Source organism: Ammodytes marinus (assembly GCF_949987685.1).
Source record: "Ammodytes marinus genome assembly, chromosome: 14".
NCBI classification, from domain to species: Eukaryota; Metazoa; Chordata; class Actinopteri; order Uranoscopiformes; family Ammodytidae; genus Ammodytes; species Ammodytes marinus.
In genome coordinates this window covers 15,044,885-15,065,667 of record NC_137218.1, presented here as the reverse complement: position 1 = coordinate 15,065,667, position 20,783 = coordinate 15,044,885, and the positions used below count along the sequence as shown (strand labels likewise).

Here is a 20,783-nt window from a genome sequence, read left to right as displayed (position 1 = left end):
TTTCCATGGTGCAGAAGGAAAGCAAATCATACTATCTCTAATACAGACAAGTGAAACTGTGTCAGATATGAAAGTAGTATTGGATGGGGAAATGTAATACAAATACTTGACTAAATAAATAATGTCGGGTTACCTCACAATCCCCACAAGGTTCACCATCGCAATACAGGACTTGTCAGTAGCAACACCTCACTGCATCAGTGGTGATTATGAAATACTACTCACCAAGGAGTTCCCTACACAGAATCAAGGCAGGGAAGAGAGAATGAGTGACGAAGGGAGCTTGGGATTTCAGCACCACGGAGAGAGACAGAAACTGCAACAGGCTTTGATGGGGAAGCAAGAGTTCCCCTGCTTTAATTCCCATGGACATTTCAAATATGCTACATTTGCTAACTTGGTATTGGCAGGGCCATCTGTGTCTTAGATTCAACACCATATATTTTCTTTTTGGGTGGTCTGCATGTTTAGTATATGTCTTTTGCAATATATTTTGAATTTTCTAAAGTTACCTTAATAAAATATATCACAAGAACTTCCTTTGCACTTAAAACATGTGCCTTCATGTCTTTAAATAACTTATCATTTATGTACATATTGCAAATACATATTTCCATACTTCCAGTATTTTATTTTATTCATCATATTTATTTTAACTTATTTTATGTAATGTGTTCTTTTATTTTACTTGCAGTATTAATGTCCATTGCATTAAAGCAGAGATTCTGAGTACACACATTTTCATAGCTTCTGTTTTTGTAGAGCACACAACAATGAATGACTGAACTTTCTACTTAGAACACATTTTATATCATGTTCAGCCTTAAGAGTCAAGTAGAATACCTATTATTTATATGATATCTATATATAGTTGGCCTTATTTTCTGTACATGAGCCAATATGAACTAATATGAACTGGGCTTTGTTCATACTGGGTATTTGATTCATTTTATCCCTGGGTGAGTGAGTCATGGCTTCCTGTTTGGATCAACAGCTGGACCGTTGGGGACAAAATGACACACTTTTCTTTGGGACAGGCCTCCCTAAATAAGTCAGCTTGATTTCCCTATTCTTATAAAGAATAGTGGTGCTTTTCAGGACAGCCTTTATCAATGTTATACACACAGCACCCGGGCAGTTGTACTGAGGGGCCTGAGGCCCAGCCAGTGTAGCTGCCATGGACTGCCCTCATTACAGTAATGATCTCCCAGTACACAGCTCCCACGTGAGACTCTGACTGTACCTCACATTTAGTTCACCTCCCTTTCCTCTAATGCACACATATCCGGGATGCAATTGTAATAGGTATTGATGGTATGATTATAGTCGGAAGAAAAATCTAGATTTCACAGTTAATAGGTTACAGTATAATGCATACTTTTCCAGCCCCACATTTTTGTTAAAATAAGATTAGGATTAATTTTTATTGTCCCTTGGGGAAATTTTATCAATGACTTGTCTTATTATCATCAACTCTCATCCTGATTATAAAATCTTTTTATATTCATTTTTAATAATCTATTTTGAATAATTAATCTAGTTTTAAATTTGGCCTAAGAAAGTTGTGTCTATTATTGATTTTTGTTTGTGTGTTTGTTTCAGTAAAAATGTAAAGAAAGATATCGAGAAGATCTCTTATGCAGGCGTAATTCTCTTGTGGGGCTAACATGCCGTTTTGGTGAGCGTTAATTTACAAACGCTGTCGGGTTACGTTGAACTGAAAGACCACCTCTAATTAACCACTGCTTCGTTGATTGTAATTGACACTCTTACATTTAATTCTCTTCCAACTCATATGTAGCCAGATTTTAATTTAGATGTTGCAGTAAATGTTGAGGTGGTGGACCCTTCAGCAGTGAATAAAATATGACGGTAACAAGCTGTGACATTTTAAAGCGCAGTTAATAGTGAAGTCGACTAGTTGCTGAATCCCTAACACACACACACACACACACAAATTCACTCATGGCGATATTTTATGTTTATCGGCAATAGAAAAACCACAATTTGACAGAGGCACAAGAAACAAGCAACAACATGTGAAAATCATTAGCAGTGGTGCAGAGACAGTAGAATTTCCTATTATCTGCAATGATCAGCAATATATTAGGAATTTGATATTCCAGGCACGACACTGTGAGTTATTGGATTTTCACTTTACATAAATAGGCTACAACATTGATCTTGTGTCAAACCTGTGTCTTCGTCAATGGTGAAAGTGCCCAGTCCGCTGCCACCTCTGACAGAGTACCTCAACAGGCCATCGCGTCCCTTGTCGTCATCCTTAGCGCTGAGGGTGAGGACGCTTTTGCCTGCACGAGAGTTCTCCTTCACTGTGCCTCTCACAGCAAAGTCAGGGAAGTAGGGTGCATACAGATTCTCATTGACATCCACCACCTGAAAAAAATGTTAATGGTTCACTTCAATCTTTTAAAAGTGAACAATGTTTGTAGCGTCAAATATTATAAATCGCCGGAGTGGGATTATACCATTATACTAATATTGCCTGTAATGAGATTATTGTTAGCAGCTATTCTTATTATTGTAACAGCTAGTTATTGTTGTGGTTGATATTGGGAGTTTTGGATTAAATTCTGCTAGTCTATCCGAAGAATAAAAACAGAGGATACATTAAAGAAAAAATGTAAATATGGACACAATGTATCAACAAGTGTTAGCTTGAAATGAACCAACAAACTATCAATGCTATTTCATTGATGAAAGTGATAATTAGAATTGATTGTCAGATTTGAGTCTACACGTGTCAGTGGGTTTGCTACGCACCTCCATCTCCACAAACGTCTGACTGCTGAGGCTGAGAGCTCCTCTGTCTTCAGCGAGTACTGTCAGGTTGAAAAACTGCTGTTTCTCAAAGTCCAGCTCCTTCCTTATCCGCAAAACTCCGCTCACTCCATCGATCTGTACAATGCATTACAATCCCATGTGTCATAAGCTGTCAATAAAAAGAGGATCAGTGATGGCAACAGTATTAACAGTACAAATGGGGACATCACTTACCTCAAAAGTGCCATTGAAGTCATTAATCAAGGAGTATCGGACCTGTCCACCGGGGCCAATGTCTGGGTCCTGAGCCTGCACCCAGGTAATCACAGCCCCTTGTGGGAGGTCCTCCGGGATTCGAGCACTATAGCTACTAGGGATGAAAGCTGGGGCACAGTCATTGACATCCTCCACTATTATACTTAGAGTAGTAAGTGCTGACCTGCGAGAGCCTCTTTCGGCCTTGTCTCTCACTTCAATCTTCAATGTGAACATTGGGGAGGTTTCTCTATCCAAGGGGTTAGCAACAAATACACTTCCAGTTTCGCTGTCAATACCAAATTGAGGCACACTGTTCAGTATTAAGTAAGAGAGCTGTCCATTTGGACCCATGTCTCTGTCGAATGCAGTGATGGTAATAACTTCCATACCAACGGGAGAGTTTTCTGAAACAATAGCAGAGAGGCTGTCCTGATAAAACTGGGGGTCGTTGTCATTTGCATCCTCAATGATCATAGTCAACTGTCGCCAATTTGACTTCTGAGGAATGCCCTGATCATAGACAGTGATATTAAGGAAGTAACGGTCTGTTCGCTCACGGTCTAGTGGCTGTAATATGGTTATCATCCCATTCTCCATGTTGATATTGAAACAATTTTCTTTGTTACCATCAGATATGGCAAAGAAAACACGACCATTGAACCCTGCGTCACCATCTCGGGCTCGGACCTCAAAGACACTTGCACCAGTAGCAAGGTCTTCTCTGACTAAAACGCTAGTGGGCAAGGCCTCAAACTGTGGAGACTGTTTGTTCACTGAGAAAAAGTCGGTGTATCTGTCATCTGTTCTTGGTCTAGCCATAGCAGATGCTTTTGTGAGCATTTTTTCTGCCAACAGCTGGGCTACTCGTGTCTCCTTGCAGTTGAAGCCCTTGGGTGGCATCCTACCCCTCACCACCGACACATTCACAAATGTGGGATCGGAGAACATCTCTCCATCTGTTGCAACTACTTTCAGGTTGAATATCCCACTTTTTAAATTTGCAACTGCTAACGATCTTTTCAATGACAAAACCCCAGAGTCTGGATTCAAGTTGAAATAGTCTAACTCGTTACCAGAAAGTAGCTGGTACCTCACCATCCCTAGCTCATCCATGTCCACAGCGGACAAGGTGACAATAGTCTGGCTAACGGGGAAATCACGGTTTATCATTCCCCTACAAGAAAGCCTTTCAAAAAGAGGCTGATTGTCGTTCATGTTTATCAAGCGAATTGTGATATTAACCTCACTCTCCCTTCTGTACGGGGAACCCCAATCAGAGGCCCGCACAGCAAAAGTATAGATATCATCTGATGACTCAAAATCCAGATCTCTTGTGATCCTCAACTCCCCTGTGTCCTGGTCTATGGCAAATGGAAGAGACTGTTCACCGCTTATTGTGTGGGTGACGAACCCATTTTCTCCTTTATCAGTATCCACAGCAGACACAATCATAACAACAGTGCCGACAGGTAAGCTCTCGTTTATTGCAATATCATAGAATTGCTTGTCGAACACTGGAGAGTTGTCATTAGCATCCTCTATGGTAAATTGGATCCGTGTTCGCTGCTGACTAATAATATCAACCACCTCCATCTCCATGTAATCCTGTGATATCCCTGTCAGCTGCCTTGTGGTCATAATAACTCCAGTCAAAGGGTTTATATCAAAGTAAACTGGATCTGAGAGGCTGCTGAAGCTGTAATTGACACTAAGCAGAGCTGGGGAGATTTTCACTACCTCTACAATAGTGCCTGGGGGAGCTATTTCACTCAGCCTGACTACATAAACATCTTTCTCAAAATTTGCCAACACTGGGTCTGACTTGTTAACCAGCAACTGAACAACCTGGGTATTAGAAAATCTGGGAGGTATACCCCTGTCTTTAGCCTGAAAGGTTAAGTTGAAGCCATCAGGGAATATATCCCAGTCGACTAATTCTGATGTCTTAACCATATATTCATTACCGACAGATGATCGATCAACCACAAACTGTTCATAGGGGTCACCCTCGATGATAGACACCCACTCTATATCCCCTGATAATCCCTCATCTTTGTCCTCCACAGTCACTATGGCATAGACTGGGTCCTTTTCCAACCATGATGGAACAACAGCAAGAGCACTGAGAACAGGGGCAAATTCATTAACCCGCTCCACAGTTAGGACCAGCCTAGCAGTGCTGCTGATACCATTGTTCCCATAGAGTTTCATCCCTCTGTCAACCACCTGCACCTCCAGCACAAACCGGTCTTGTTTGTCTATCCGGGGCCGACCCGTTAGGGTGATGACCCCGCTGGTCGGATGAACAGCAAAGAGTTCAACTCTGTTCTTGAAGAAGTAATAGAACTCCCCGTTGGCACCCATGTCAGCATCTGTGGCTGTAACACGTCCTATGCTGGTACCCAGAGGGGCAGTCTCAGATACAATGAATGAATAAGAGGTCGGGGAGAAGAGAGGGCGAAGATCATTGGTATCTAAGACCTTGATATAAACGGTGGCTAAAGCTTCTTGGCCTCCTTGAGCAGAAGCCTTAACTGTTAGCGTGTAATTGTCCTGCACTTCCCGGTTTAATATGGAACCACTGCCTCCGTTGGTGCGTATACGCAGGAAACAAAAATCTCCAATTACAAACTCTTCCGCCTGGAAAAATCCCTCAATGTCTCCAGACTCAATGGAATATTGGATGTTTAAAGACCGAGGTGGAACAAGAATGATGCCCATTTTGACTTCACTTCTTGTAAAGGTTCTTGCAGCAGAGTTCTCGAAGATTGAAGCATTATACGCGGGCTGGGTAAACAGCAGAAGACCCTGTCCTGCCCTAGGTTCTGGCAGGAACTGGGTATGGGTGGATGGGAAGGAGAGGAGAAGCAAGAAGCAAATACAATGGAAAAGAAGAGAGAAGTCGGGTAGAGGAAGCATATTTCCCCACCGATTAGGCTTCATCAATAATCCATCGCCCAGTCACCCTATGGAAATAATAACACAGAAAAAGAGATCTGAATTCGGCAGGGGATCTTTAGAGACATGCACTCTGCCTGCTAAAAATGTGATGGAGAGCGTTGAGAAAAAAGTTAAAAAGACAGTTCAGAGCCATAGCTTTTCACTCCAGGGATGTGAGAGCATAGTTGTATGTTGTGCTCAAACAGTTTGCATTCAAACACTAAATATTGCACTGGAAAGGCTCTGAAGCAAAGAATGACATATCTTTAAACAAACCACATCAAAGCAGGGCGTACTTAGACAGCCTCAGTGAAACATATCATGTCATGTCACAAAATAAAATAATAGGGATCAGGAACTATCACTGAATAAAAAGTGCCTAAAAAGACACAATGACTTGTTATTCTGTGGCAACCAGGGTTAGTGTTTTCACAAGAGAAAATGTAGGATAAGATCATGCTCTGAGAAACATCATTGTGCACTTAACAATATGAACTAAACTAATACTGTTAAAACGATGTAATTAGCTGCATACCATTTCTTTTCAAACAACACACTGGTTTCAAAAAGTTAGAAAAGGGTTACCTCGAATGCACAGCCCAATTTAAAACTCAAATAATAATTGTTCGAAAGGTAAGGGGAAATTAGGTAACCTATTTATAAACATGTTATTTTATCTTCATAGGCCAATCAAAAATGTTTTGAATTATAGCCTACTGCATTTTTCACCTGAGGCTACAGTAACCATTAGCCTTCAACTTCAACGGAATCTATCAATAATAATTAGCCTAACTGATAGCCAAATAATAAATGTAAGCCCACTTATAGGCTACTCTAGCCTATAGAACTAACATGTATTAGCACCACGTTGGGTGCCAGAATTCAACGAATAAAATCAAAAATGTTCAGGGACTGTCCCGGAAGATTATGGGGTAGCCCATGCATTATCTCCGGTGTTGATGCAAATTATACGGGACTCACTTGCCTCCTTGCAAAACGAAGCCATAGTCTGTAGGCTACTATATTGCAGGCTACTATATTGTTCATAGACTTCACTTACATATCTCAGCGTGTCCTACCTTCAGACGAAACAGCTGTCATCAGTGAAAGCAAATCCTTTCCATCCATCCTGTCTCCGACTGAAAATTGTATTCAAAAATAAAAAAGAGAAAAGGTGACACGCGCAAAACATTCTCGCAGAAGTCGGTGGTGATGAGCGAAATGGAAAATTCCTGTGAACATATCCCGTCAGGCAGTATTGTCTACAAGGCTGCAGCCATCCTTGTAAAACTAAATAGCTATTGCGGCCAGTTTCATGCACCTAATCTACTCTAACCGTGAGCGCAGTGGGCTTTTTTCGGCTTTATCGGCAATATTTAACACAAAACTGACGTTAAAACAGCCAGGTGTTCGTTTCCTGAAAGGTTACGGTCCGGGATAAATGTGATGTTTCAAGAACACGTCGCTTAGAGCAAGTTTGCAAGCGGTCAGCATCAGTTGTCGGGACCACTGTGCGCTCTGGGGTGGAGGTGGCGGCGGGCTGGGCACGTTCCGATCTTTGTCGAGTGTAGCCGACAGCATCCGGAAGTGAGACCGGTGTAATGTAGGCTACAGAAGTGTGAGGCAACGGTTGCAGCTCGGTTTCTGTATCTCTCTCACATACTAGCTCTATAGTGGTTAATTACAAATCTAGCCAACAGTTAAACTTGTTTTGCCCAACACCATGTCCGTCTTGTGTTACAATAAGGGATGTGGACAGCGATTCGATCCAGAAAACAACCCAGACGGTGAGTAGTGCTAACTGTAGCTGTGTCCTGTAACTGCCTCTTAGCAAGCTAGCGTTAACCTCTGAATATCCAGACATTTCTACATCAACCAGGCCTGTTGGGCCCGTGCTGCTAACCGGATATTACTTGATACTGTCTCAAACACAACTAGCGACTTCATTCATTAACTCTGCTGCTGTAAGGTAAAAACTCAGGAAGCTAATAACACGTGGGCCTGCTGTGACTTTTACCCGATGTGGTTAGCTTGGTAAGCTCTTGTTGTTAGCGTTAGCATGTCATGGGGGAAATGTTTTAAGTCTTTGGGGAAAACTTTGCACTTTGAAAAAACCATTGTCTTGGACAGAGGCATACCGTGTGCGGTTTAAAGTTAGTCTACAGGTATAGAAACACGGCGTGAAATGGCTTAATGACACGTAGACAATCTACACAACATATTTATCGACAAGTGGTGGAAGAGCAAACTGTGCTCTTGGGGGGAAAGGGAATTTACTTCTCAACACACTCAACTTGTATTTACAGCTGTCCAAAGACTGTCCCTTTACTATCTGAAAAAGATGCTAACACAAAAAAACATAAAAATAGCAAAGGCATAAAAGTGTATTAAGAGAACAGGGGGGTTAATGTTATTAGGAAAGTGGTTTACTGGTTAAATATGCTATAATAATAATCGCAGTGTACAGACATAAGGTAATTCAAGCTTACTTTTGATGGCACAGTAGGTTTAACCCTCATAATTGTGGCACATCTGCTCTTCAGCATACAACTAGTTTATTTTCATAACAACAGCGTATATTAATATCATTACTATTAGAGGTTATCTATGGCAATGTTGTACTGCAAGGGGAATGCTTGTTTAAAGTTTCATTTAGCCAAATGTTTTTTTTTGATATTCATACCACAGACAATGCATGTTCTCTTCTGGGCTGTTTCAGAAAGAGGACATCAAACAAAAAAAGTACTTCTTTCTGTTGAAGGCTAATCTCAAGTGATTTGTTAAACCTTATGATGATAGCTTCAACTTTATTGTTAAGCTTAGTTTGCTTGCCTTGCTTGCTTGCCTCTAAATGTTGCCCCTGTTTTTCCTACACAGAGATTTGTTCCTTTGGTGGGAAGTTCCAATAAATATTTCAAATTAATTTCTTAAAGCCCAAGTGAATAATTTATCTATGCATCTTGCACCCAGTGTTTTATTCAGGACAAATGCAAATCATCCAAATGTTATGTTAAAAGTTTGCAAAGTCTGTGGTGGTTTCGTTTTGTTTTGTTTTGTGTTTTGTTTTATTTATGAATATGTTTTTGGATAAGTTGTTGTTCTGAACACCAAGGATGGTTTTACCCTTCATAGCTTTCGTGTTGTTACCGGTTAAACACGGACCTCCTTATAGAGAGAGAAAATGAATATGTTTATAAATGGTGGCTTACTTTATCCTTGATTTAAATTTGACACACAATTTAACTTCTTTCTTTTTTTCTTCTTTTTTTTAACTTCTTTGCACTATTACATTTTTAATAAATATCTGTTAGAGGCAACCGTGATCCCAGACAGTCATCACATCATATACTGCTGGAAACAATAGAGCTGAGTGTAAATTAACAAGCTAGTGTTCTCTGCTGCTCAACTTCTAAAATGACTTCAAACGGTGTGGTTTGAGGCTCCACCTCAGAGTTCTTTCCGATATGCAAGAATTCATCCTGACAGAAGAACACTTGAAAGCAGCATTAGACACTGCTGCTGACCCTTTGAGAGATGTGCTATACATGAAAGAAGCAAGTGCAGTTGAGACATCACTGATCTAGTAGTGCTTTACCAGGAAAGGATGTGTCCATCAAACAGCTGAACATTTCTATGGAATATGTGTGGTTCTCAAAATGCCTCGCCATGTTTAAAAGAAAGTTAAAGGAATTAGCTTCAGCTTTTTTTTGCAATTGCAAGCAATTTAAGGTACACCATGAAAGCTGAATGTTTTGTTTATTCTGTGAAAGTAGAATGAATTGTAAGTAGGCCAGAAAGGCAAGTCTGTAAACAGTCAAGTTTGCATAATGCTGATGATGTGGATACATTGTTACTCACTTCACTATATTATTCTTCTTCCTCTAAATTAATCAAAGTTCTGTTTTATTTTTAACAGATGTCTGCACATATCATCCAGGAGTCCCAGTATTCCACGATGCATTGAAGGTAAAAGGTCTGGAACAAAATGAACAGAACAGTTGTCTGGTTATCTGGTCAAAGTTAACGTCTCGCTGCCTTCCTCCAGGGATGGTCCTGCTGCAAGAGAAGAACCACAGACTTCTCAGACTTCCTCAGCATTGCTGTAAGTTTTTTTTTTTTTTCTTATTTCATCCTAACTGTCACTGTTAAACCTGGTCATGGTCATGAAATTCCATTGTTTTATTGTTTCATGGGCATTGACTGCCACCCTTGCTACAGCAGCCATATTGGCCCAGGGCTCTCCCTTGTTTGTGAGTCCAACACATTGACTTTCTCCTGTACAGGGCTGTACGAAAGGTCCCCACAACAAGGAGAAGCCCCCTGAGCCGGTCAAACCAGACGTGACGACATCAGGAGAGAAGAAAGACGCCGATGACCAAAAACCAAAGTTTGACGAGTACATCATCTCCGCCCCAAGGCCTCAGGAGAAGATCCATAGACCAAGGTTCTCTACGGCTGGCTTCAAATATCGAATTTATTTTATATTTGAATCAATACCTTTACAAATATTTACTTCCTATTATTTGTGCAGAATGCTGTTTAAATCAACCAAACATTATAACAAGCTGAAATCATCAATCAATAGTAAATATGGGGAACCAAAGGATGGGCAGAAGCATTCTCTAGTATTTTACTCTGGATTCAGGCGATTACTACTGAATAGTAAAACTCCTTTCAACTAGGTCTGTGGCTGGCTTTGTAACGCAGACCTAGTATTTTCTTTTGGTAATTGTTTCATGACATGCCTAATATTTATTTATGTTTGCCACTGTTACAGTGCTGATGAGCCGATGGGGAAATTGCAGCATAAAGTCTCGACTTCCCTGAAGCAAGCTCTGGAGAAACTGAAGCTGTCTGAAAATGCAGAAGAGGAGAAAGGTAGGAGCAGTACTTTTAACTTTTGTTTTGTCCTCTTTATAATGGACTGCCATCCACTTCTTGATATAGTGGACATGAAGGTCATGTTGACAGTGGCAGCTGATGGATTGCCGCTGGGAATCGGCCTCCCTCACCTCCGTCACTCACATCATGACATATGAGTAAAAGCTGACAGGCACAGGACTACTCATCATAACTGTGGATGCATTTTTTTTGTTGACGCTCTTCAAAGTATGGCTGTCATTTCTTTGTCTCTTCTCTCTTTCTTTCTAGAGGAAGATAGTGACGAGATCAAGATTGGAACAATTTGTAAAAACGGTGGATGCGCTAAAGTAGGTGAATGTGTCGCTGTGTGTGTGTGTATATAGGGGAACACGTATTGATATAAATTCTAATGGTGTGTTGAAATGTGTGAAAATGTATGTAAGGGTTTGGTAACTGCATCTTAAAAGTATTTGCTTTTAATTCATGCTTGTGGAATCTGTCGAATACGTTTCCACGTATTCTTAATTTTCAATACACCTATTTAAACAATTCTATGAACAGATGTTATTAAATGAAAACAAAAATGAATCATGGTAATCCAAGCTGATCCTGACTAAACAATGAGAACGCCTGGGAGGAGCTGGAGGCTCTTCCGTGCTTGCTTTGTGACAAATGCAAAGCAAGATCAATTTGCTTTAGCTAATCTGACCTGTCAGAGCAGAAACCCCAAGATTATTAAATAAATTGCGAGGAAACGTTTGCATTACCTTGGTTCTTGTAGAGGCTTGGAGTGGGACTTGCATGATTTACATAACTGTACTTCACCTGATTTGATTGAAAGCCATGAGATGTTCTCTAAAGGGTTGACTGCTTTTAAGTTGAATAATCAATTGGGGATCTCTTCGTAATGGGTACTTATTATATTGGTAATGTGTTTAAGTCATTACTCAATCCCAGGAAATTATACTTTAATTACAATAGAATTCAGTAAACTGCTTTAATAAGCAATAGATTTTAAGATATATTGCACGTTTCCATTCATCTGCAAAACAAATGTTTGATTAAAGTCTTGATGGTTAAATTAACTAATTGGGAATCCAATAACCATTCACTAATAGCAAACATATTTTTTCAGTGCACTTGGGTTTCCGACGCCTATCAATTCATAAAGTGCTAAAATATGACAACCCAGTCAGTTTATTTTTGGCTGTGTGGCTCAGAAAATATGTGATTCAGTAAGTCTATTAGATTTGTCGCCTGTTTGAACGCTTATTAGAATAACAATGTTCATGGCTCACACTCAACAGTTGCTGTGTTCACACTGTCAGACTCCAGAGAAGAGAGGAAAGTAAGATTGTGGAGAGAAACTGTGTGTTGCTGAGCCTCGTTTTAAGCCAGTTATATAACCAGAGTAGTAGAGACAGGTGTCAAAACCTAGTGGTTCAGACAGACGTGAAAGGCTGAAGAATAGGTGATAAAGAAATCGTCAGTGTGAGTAGGATAATGTTTGTTTTTGTTTTTTAACAATGAACCATATAAAACAGTCTCTTGTTAACAAGGAGGATACTAATCTGAACCTGAAAATGAGCATCATGTGTCAACTTTAAGTGTTTCATTAGCTGAGGAGAGCTTAGGTGCCATTCATATGCATTTAAGCCTAATTTTTAGCAAAACCAAAACGAGGTGCTCCAGTCTTTTAAACCGATTGTTTTTATTATATTTGTTGTTATTGTCAGAGTTTTGAAGGACCTACAAGCGATTCGGAAGTGTGTGCATACCACGCTGGATTTCCTATCTTCCATGAAGGGTTGGTATCACTGATTTTAAATCATTTTCCCCATTTCTAAAGAGATTTTAAAATCCAAGACTCAAAACCTTAACATTTCGATTGATTGACGCCAGCGACCTTTGTTGCATGTCATACCTCTTTCCCCGTGTTTCCCTTTCTGTCTCTTAGCTTTCAAAACCTTTAGCTTCCATCTCTGCCTTTCACTGTATTGTCATAACACAGTAGATCTTTTTTAAGTGACGAGTTACAGACTGCTAAGAATCCTTCTCTTTTACTTTTTTCTCCAGGATGAAATACTGGACCTGCTGTAAGAGAAAAACCTCTGACTTCAACACCTTCCTGTCTCAAGAGGGCTGCACCAAGGGAACACATCTATGGAGGAAGAAAGACCAGGTGTGTGTGTACACATGTCGTCAATGGCAGAGCCTCAGCTGTGACTCCATCTAGTGGTGTATTTTAAACAATTACAGAGGGGGAGAAAGATGCTGTGTGGTAGAGTTACTGACTGTTTATTTTTTTATTTTTTATTTTTTTTACTCTTTGCAGGGTAAGAAAGTGGTTCCATGTCGGTTTGACTGGCATCAGACCGGCTCGCAGGTCATTATCTCTATCTACGCCAAGAACGCCGTCCCAGAGCTCTGCTACGTGGAGGCAAACAGCACAACGGTCAGGGATACTCTTCTCCACGTCTAATGATTTTTGTCCAAATCTTAGGCTGCTTAGTGTTCTCATCGTGTTCTCCTCTCAAACCCTGATGTTTAGTTGTCTTTTCTCCCCTTCAGGTCAACATCCATGTTATATTTGAGGGAGAGAAGGAATTTGAGCAGAACATCAACTTGTGGGGGGTAAGTGAACCAGCACCAACCTGTTTTCTCATCAAGACTTTGGGTGGATACAAATAACATTACTGCATTTAGGATGTGTTTGACTTAAGCCCACTGAGGCAAATTATTTATCATGTTCGGCTATTTAAATTAGGATTTCAGCTGGCAAGACAATATCATCTTTTGAAACTTAACCTACTGCTGTAATGGGTTACATTTTGACTACACTGTTTTGCTTAGAAACGAGGTGTTTGTCTTTTGAGACTCTCCCTTCTATGCCTTGCAGGTGATAGATGTGAGTAAAAGTGTTGTGAACATGATGGCCGCCAAGATCGAGGTAGCCATGAAGAAGTCTGAACCCATGTCATGGGCTCGTCTGGACCTCCCTCCCCCCGTCCCCCCACCCAAGGAGAACGAGAAGAAAGAAGAGGAGACCGATAGTGAGGATGAAGTGGATTGAGGAATTTTTTGCTGAATCTAAGTTCCCCACGGTCCATTCCTTACTTCTTTTAAAGAGTCGCCTCTTTTTGTCGTCACGGAACTCTGGCCTTAGCTTTTCAACATTACAGTCTTTCCCTTTCGTTCTGATGCGTCAACTTACTTGATTTTTACCCTTTTTTTTCAAGTTTGGTTCCTTTTAGGTTGGAATGCTAAAGAAACTTCAGATATTATTCACCACAGTTTCTTTTTTTACACTTGACTGAATGACAATAAGGGGATTGTGACTTTTATAGACTTTTAATCAAGTCAGACGATGAAACACTTGAATGCACTGAAAATAACACAGCACAATAAGATCGGAGCCAGGTGTTATGCTTCATCTAAGACCCATAAAGAATTTCATGTGGATTGCTTACATTAAGTCATCGATTTGGACCACATCTGTGACCGTCTTGTATTTGAACAATGTTTGGTTGGTTAAAGATTCATTCCATCCTTTGGTTTCATAAATTGCATATGTTATGTCCAGCTGTATCACATCTGACAAAATGCTGTTGTGACAGATATATTCCATGATATATTCCCACATCTGCCTGATAATGAAGCCTCTCTATATATATAGTTTGAAAATGTCCACACTTGATATGGAGTCTATTCTCAATAAAGTGCGTTATAAGAAATGCAATAGTTCCATTGGACTCCTAAACGTAGATATTTCATGACAGATGCTCTGACTATCTCACATCTTTCACAGATTAATATGTAGATCTGATCCACATTTTTTTTTTTTTTACATGACTGTACCTGTAATGTTTATTCTGTACACGGTTTGCTTTCGAATGATCAATGCTGTATTTATCTCATTTATTGTCCAAACAGCATAGAACAGTTTTAATAATCCAAATGTACTTTACTATCTGAGAATGCCAATTGCATACTTAGTAGGCCTATATTAAGCAAAGTAATGTATCATTATAAATGCTATGCGAGTCAGCATGTTTTCAGGCTTAGAATGTTTGATTTAAATGTGGCTGAATTGAGGCCATGATGTAAGGATATGAATATTAGGTAACCACTTTATCTTATCAAAATAAACTTTTCTGATGAACTTTTAGAACTCCTATGATTTATATATTATTATGTGACTATTATTAATACATTACATGTATCACAGGTTTTGTTAGTGTTATTAAAAGTGGATTCAGCAATTCTGGAGAACCCTTGTCAAAATCACTTTTCGACAAAATCAGTGAATATCTCCTCACGATCAGCTACCTGTCCGTACTATGTGTCTGCTGAAAAGAAATCCACTGTTAACACACAGCCTAGTCTCTGTAAACAGGCATTTCTAGGTGGCCCCCTTTGTTTACCCTTTCATTTTATATCAGTTCACAGACCCTAGGTTATGTATTAACACTGGATTTTTTTCAGTGCACAAAGTGCGGACATGTAGCGGATCGGATATTAGCTGATTTGTATAAAAAGTGATTTTGACAACAAGCATTCTCCAGAATCGCTGACAGTTGGGACCGCATGAAATAATCACTTCTCTTGAGTTAAAGCAGACAGCCTGACATCTATGGAGACGTCACAGTTGTTCCTACTCTAAAGCTAGTCTCACACCACAAACATCAGTCAATTTAAATGTTAATCAAAGTGTGATTCAGTCAACACTCCCACATAAAGATAATACAAAACAGTCCCTGTTTCCTCGCTCTGAATGTCAATTGAATGCCTGGAGTTGGATATCATAACTCCATTATAAATTCCTGCATGCACTACTGATGCAACACACTGCAAAACTTGAGTGTGAAGGTAATCGGCCAAAACCATGTAATCCCAAGGGACTAATATGAAAAGTCATAATTGAACATAATGATAGAACCCAAAAAATGTTGCAACGGTCATGACTGAAAAAACCCAATGCTTGTACTTTTACAAGCTGTGGGTGAAAAAAGTTAAAAGTTGAGCTCAAATACCTCAGGACCCATTTAAACAGGCACAGTTATTTGCACTTATTTAATGCATTGCCATTAACAGAGAATATAGTGCTCATTGCAATAAGTCGATGTAATGTATAATTCACAGTGTATTGATTTTAAAATTCATAGATGCAAGAATCACCACACATAGGGGCTGGCTGTGCCTTCACATAGTTGTTTGGTAGTTGTTCTCCACTCTCTCACTGCTGCGTATAAGTGGCTGTGTTTCAGGAAGACTGAATGTGTTTCTCCAGCTCCAAGGCGACTCTTTGTATCGCCTCTTTGCAGTTAGGACAGCAGCGGCTATGGCCACAACTAGGATGGCTCCACAGAACCCTGCCAGCAGCAGCCAGGGCCACACGCCCTGCAATTCCTCCAGGAAAGGACGTATAGATTCTGATAGCCTCTGGTCTGGAAAGAAAGATAGAAAATCATTCTTTTTTGAGACAGAAATGAACTTCGGTTTAAGACTTTTTAGATAAATGCATTGAAAAATATATTAGCATAGCAACTGAAAAGCAGTTATGGATTGCCTCAAATGAAAAGGAATGTGGGAAATAAGAAAAACTCCACTTACTAGCATCCAGCAGATATGAATATTCATATCCCAGGTCCTTGCTGGAAAGGAAGTATTCTCTGTTTCTGTGGAGGGGCAGGAAGGGAACCATGTGGTATTGGGCGTTGTGCCCTATTGGAGCATTAGCCTCTGGATACTGTGATGGAGATGGTCTGTATCTCCTGAGCCACGCCTCGTATAGGCTTTATTGAGAGTGAAAAAACAAACATGGTTAAGCTTTTAAAAGTGCCATTGTGTAAGTTCACCCAAATGATAAAATGTGTGTGTGTGTGTGTGTGTGTGTGTGTGTGTGTGTGTGTGTGTGTGTGTGTGTGTGTGTGTGTGTGTGTGTGTGTGTGTGTGTGTGTCTTACCTGTCCACAAAAGCATGATGGAGAAGGAATATGGGGTCATTTGCTGAGCCCTGCACCGAGGACATGGTTCCGTTCATGAACACGTGGAGAGCAGCATGCATGCCAATGCGAGAAAAGTTTCCCAATCCAGTCTGAGGATCTCCAAGTCCTGTAAAATAGAGAAGTGTTGAATGAGCTAGCTTCACCGTGCAGAGGTGATAGGTAAACAAAGGCAGTGTAATGTAAAATAAGTTATTGTCACACACAATCTAAAGAAGGAATTGCACTTTAAAGGTGCTACGAGGAACTTTAAAATATTTCTGAAACCGACTCATTTTTCCTTTGATGAATTCCATGTAACAGCAAACAAGACCATCAGTGCAAAGAATGCTTTTTATGTCTAGTTTTTCTTAATGCCTTTGTCATGTCATAGGATGTGTGTGGCAATCTCCATAAAGCTCTCCTACCAACCCAGTCTTTTCTAGGACGTCTGAGATGTTTGAATATATTATATTCAACCCACTATTAATAGAAAATTGGTGTCACGCCTTTGTACGATTGCTGGAATTCTGCCACATTTGTTATCCTGAGCCAAAACATTTAGATTTAGAGATTAACGCAAAACGCAGATAACAACTATGTATTTGCAAGTCACCCGAAACTCAATAGACATTCAGGGGATGCAGAATATTGGCAAAGTGGATGTTTTCAGTTTGTTATTTGTAAGGCCCAGTTTCACAAAATGTCACTTCCACCGCATACTATATAAGTGTCCCAGTGTACATTGTTATTTATGACTTGTTAATCATTAAACAAACAATAAAAGCATATGGGCTCATAACCTGAATGTTACTAAGGGTGTATTCACACATGCCGTGTTTAGTTCGGTTGAAACGAACTCAGATGCACTTCTGCCTTCGGTGCGCATCTTTCAGGCAGGTGTGAATACAGCAATCGCACTCGGGTGCGGACCAAACAAACGCTCCGAGACCCAGCTGAAGAGGTAGTCTCGATGCGTTTCCAAATGCACTCTGCTGCAGTTCGTTTGTGGTGTGAATTTGTTCGGACTCGATCCGACCCAAATGCAGGAGGCACTGTGCCTTTTCTTTCTTTTCTTTTTTAATAAATAGCCGTCAGCTTCACATTATGGGAAAGTGTTGTTGTCACCATTATTAGGAAGATTAGTTGTGGTTTGACCGGGAGCCCAGAACAATATAAATGCTGAATGTGTTCAGCGATCAGATGAAGGAGAGGGGAGCGTCTCTCGCACAGTGCCAACAGGTTCACGCTGCGCAAGAAGTGTGTGTTTTTATTTTGCTTCCCATGTACGGGACCGTCAATACTATCCCCGTGTCAGTTTGGAGCTGAACTGCGCCGACCCAGCTGATACACAGCTTAATCAGCTGAGTGTCAGCTTGAGCCTATTCTTCTCGCGTGACGCGCATCCAGCACCAAAAATACAGTAAAAATGATGTTTCACATCGTAGGCTACAAGCCACATAACGTGGCATTGACATAAGGCTACACATTATGACCATATGAAACAACAATAATTTGATGTTTTTCCTCTTTATTTATAGGTTAGATGTAGGCCCTTTTATTATTTTTAGCCCCATATTATATCAATGATATATATTTCGCAGTTTAAACTTCGTGCTTCCTGTTTCTCTCCACCCCAGAATGTCTGTCCAATGAATGAATTACCTCAGATCACGTGTGGTTTTGCTTCGTAATGCTGGTTCACTTGCAAAAGGGGCAATATGAAAGTGGACCACACCAAACAAAAAAAATCAAAACTCTATTTGGTCTGGACCAAAGCAAGTGCACTAGCGGACTTTCCCAGTGTGAATACACCCTAATACTACCGATACTGCTACTACTACTAGCAGTTTCTTACAACGAATAAGATGCTACTGTATATTGCATTATGAAAACTAATTTGGGTTGCCAGATTATGACTATGTTTCTGTGCTCAGTATCCTTTCACTATTATATCCACACAGTGCAACCACAGTGAAAGTGAAGAAGCCTGTGTGTGTGTGTGTGTGTGTGTGTGTGTGTGTGTGTGTGTGTGTGTGTGTGTGTGTGTGTGTGTGTGTGTGTGTGTGTGTGTGTGTGTGTGTGTGTGTGTGTGTGTGTGTGTGTGTGTGTGTGTGTGTGTGTCTGTGTGTGTGTGTCTGTGTCTGTGTCTGTGTCTGTCTGTGTCTGTGTCTGTCTGTGTGTCTGTGTCTGTGTTAGTACTGTATAAGCATCTTTCAAGCTTCTGACCTTCCATAGTGTTCCTGAAGCTCATGTTGGCATTGCGGTCCATGGCTCCGGTGTCATAGTCGCTCAGACTGAGAGTGAACTCCACCTCTGCTGAAGTTGGCAATCGTTGGACCAAGTTCCGATTGTGGTTTCCTGGGTTACGACGAATCGGGCCCTCTTCACTGGCATCACATAACACACCTCTAGCATTGTAGTCCTCTGCTTGGGAGCACAGCACCTGATGATGGAGATGCACACAGGAACTTATTGCAATTCAGTGCATGAGAGCGCCAGCACACATCCCAGCAATAAAGACAATACCAGACAGGCAGCTAAAGGTGGAGTCAGCAATTGTGGAGAATGGTTGTTGTCAAAATCCCTTTGTCAAAGTCAATGAATATCTCCTCACGTTCCGCTACCTGTCTTTACTGTGTGTTGCTACAAAACAAATCTTAACATAGGCTCTTTGAACTGCTAGCCTAAGTAAACAAATTACATGTAAACAATGGGGGCCCCACTAGCAACATGCTCTGTTACATTGCCTAGGCTAGGCTGTGTATTAACTCTGGATTTTGTTCTTCTCCTTCGCACACCCTACAGCCTACAGCCTACTTTTGGAATCCTCTTGATCATTTACTCATGTAAAGGTTCAAATGTTCCTGAAATTTATATATGCCTATACCGTGGCATATATTATAGGCATATTGATTTCACTTATGGCTACCTATAAAATCATTTAGGTAAATATCAAAATCAGTCCACTCATAGCCTACATAAACTTATATATCTGGTGAGAAAATAGGGGGGGGGATAAAATATTCTGGCAACCCCCAGGAGATAAAGTTGGGGGATTACATGAGTGGCATTTACCTGCCAAGAAGAGAAGACCGAGCCTGGGCTGAGGAGATTGGGATCCTGGGGGCTCCGGTCCCCCATCAGCTCGTCCGTGCACACATCACATCCCTGAGCGTCCCTCCAGTCCCAGTACGGGATGGTGAAGTTAAAGTCTCCGGTCAGTTTCCTGATGTCATGCTCCCAGTTCAGCAAGTACACGCGGTGCCACGGGAGAAACGCAGGTGCCCAGTGCGCAAAGTCCACATTGGTCCACACATTCCCCGGCCCTCCTAACAGCGCGTTCCGAGACACGTAGTAATGCATCCACACATACACATCATACACAGACACATCGGCGAACATCGGATTGGAACCGTTTTCCATCTCCTGGTAGGTCCCAGTGACCACAACATAGTCCCGACTGACTGTGTGCTTGGCCAAGTTCAGGTAAGACACGAGTTTTCTCCTCTCGGCCCTGGACAGGTGAAAGATGTTCCTCCTCAGGGACTCTCTCCTTTCATTGCAGTTGTTCCCAAAGTAGCCGAACTTGCAGTCTGCGCAGCTGAAACCCATAAAGTTCCCCGCACACTGGCAAGTCCTGTTGTAGAAAACCAAGGGCCACTTCTCCCTGTCGTCCAACCCGGTGAAGGGGTACTGCTGCCCGTTGGGCTGGTCCGTCACCTCCACATCATTACAGAAACCCCGACCCGAGTTGGCTCCGCAGGCCGAACCGTCCCCTTCCCAAGGCGGGCAGCACTCCTTGTTGCGCAAGGCTTCACTTGTTGCGCACAGACGGGGGAATTGTTGATAGCTGGGTGTAAAACCCAACATGAAACTAGTGATTATCAGAGCCCACATTACAGCAAGGTATGACTTTAGACACGCCAAGCAGTCACCGACAACTAATCCAAGA

The 20,783-nt window shown here is 41.1% G+C and overlaps 3 protein-coding genes across 3 annotated transcripts in view; 1 reads left to right on the top strand and 2 right to left on the bottom strand.

Moving 5' to 3' along the window:
- The window catches only part of fat3b (FAT atypical cadherin 3b), a gene marked incomplete at both ends in the record, with an annotated part of 63,578 nt that extends 57,593 nt beyond the window's left edge, over positions 1-5,985 (bottom strand). Inside the window, 3 exons of the mRNA XM_080040354.1 lie at positions 2,196-2,397; positions 2,785-2,919; positions 3,019-5,985. Coding sequence (XP_079896480.1) covers positions 2,196-2,397; positions 2,785-2,919; positions 3,019-5,985 — 3,304 coding nt within the window. The remainder of the gene's footprint in view (positions 1-2,195; positions 2,398-2,784; positions 2,920-3,018) is intronic.
- Positions 5,986-7,584: 1,599 nt separating this feature from the next.
- On the top strand, positions 7,585-15,008 carry chordc1b (cysteine and histidine-rich domain (CHORD) containing 1b). The gene is made up of 11 exons (XM_080040505.1): positions 7,585-7,769; positions 9,899-9,948; positions 10,028-10,084; positions 10,266-10,426; positions 10,760-10,860; positions 11,134-11,192; positions 12,582-12,652; positions 12,922-13,027; positions 13,181-13,300; positions 13,417-13,479; positions 13,745-15,008. Exons 1-11 carry the CDS (start codon positions 7,706-7,708, stop codon positions 13,916-13,918), a joined length of 1,026 nt encoding a protein of 341 aa, XP_079896631.1. The 5' UTR covers positions 7,585-7,705; the 3' UTR covers positions 13,919-15,008.
- A 1,039-nt stretch (positions 15,009-16,047) lies between these two features.
- Positions 16,048-20,748, bottom strand: LOC307260739 (tyrosinase-like; the record flags this gene model as incomplete). Its single annotated transcript, XM_080041037.1, has 5 exons — positions 19,907-20,748; positions 19,058-19,274; positions 16,811-16,958; positions 16,459-16,640; positions 16,048-16,292 (listed from the first exon to the last, which is right to left on the bottom strand). The coding sequence occupies exons 1-5, from the start codon at positions 20,726-20,728 to the stop codon at positions 16,048-16,050; spliced, it is 1,614 nt and encodes a 537-aa protein (XP_079897163.1). The 5' UTR covers positions 20,729-20,748.
- Positions 20,749-20,783: the final 35 nt, after the last annotated feature.

What these genes read in the sequence shown, in the direction of transcription:
- chordc1b (XM_080040505.1), top strand. Translation starts at nt 7,706, where the DNA reads ATGTCCGTCTTGTGTTACAATAAGGGATGTGGACAGCGATTCGATCCA. An exon ending in TCCAGAAAACAACCCAGACG is followed by an intron (nt 7,770 to 9,898) that starts GTGAGTAGTGCT and finishes TATTTTTAACAG; the next exon opens with ATGTCTGCACATATCATCCA. An exon ending in TGGAGGCAAACAGCACAACG is followed by an intron (nt 13,301 to 13,416) that starts GTCAGGGATACT and finishes TCTCCCCTTCAG; the next exon opens with GTCAACATCCATGTTATATT.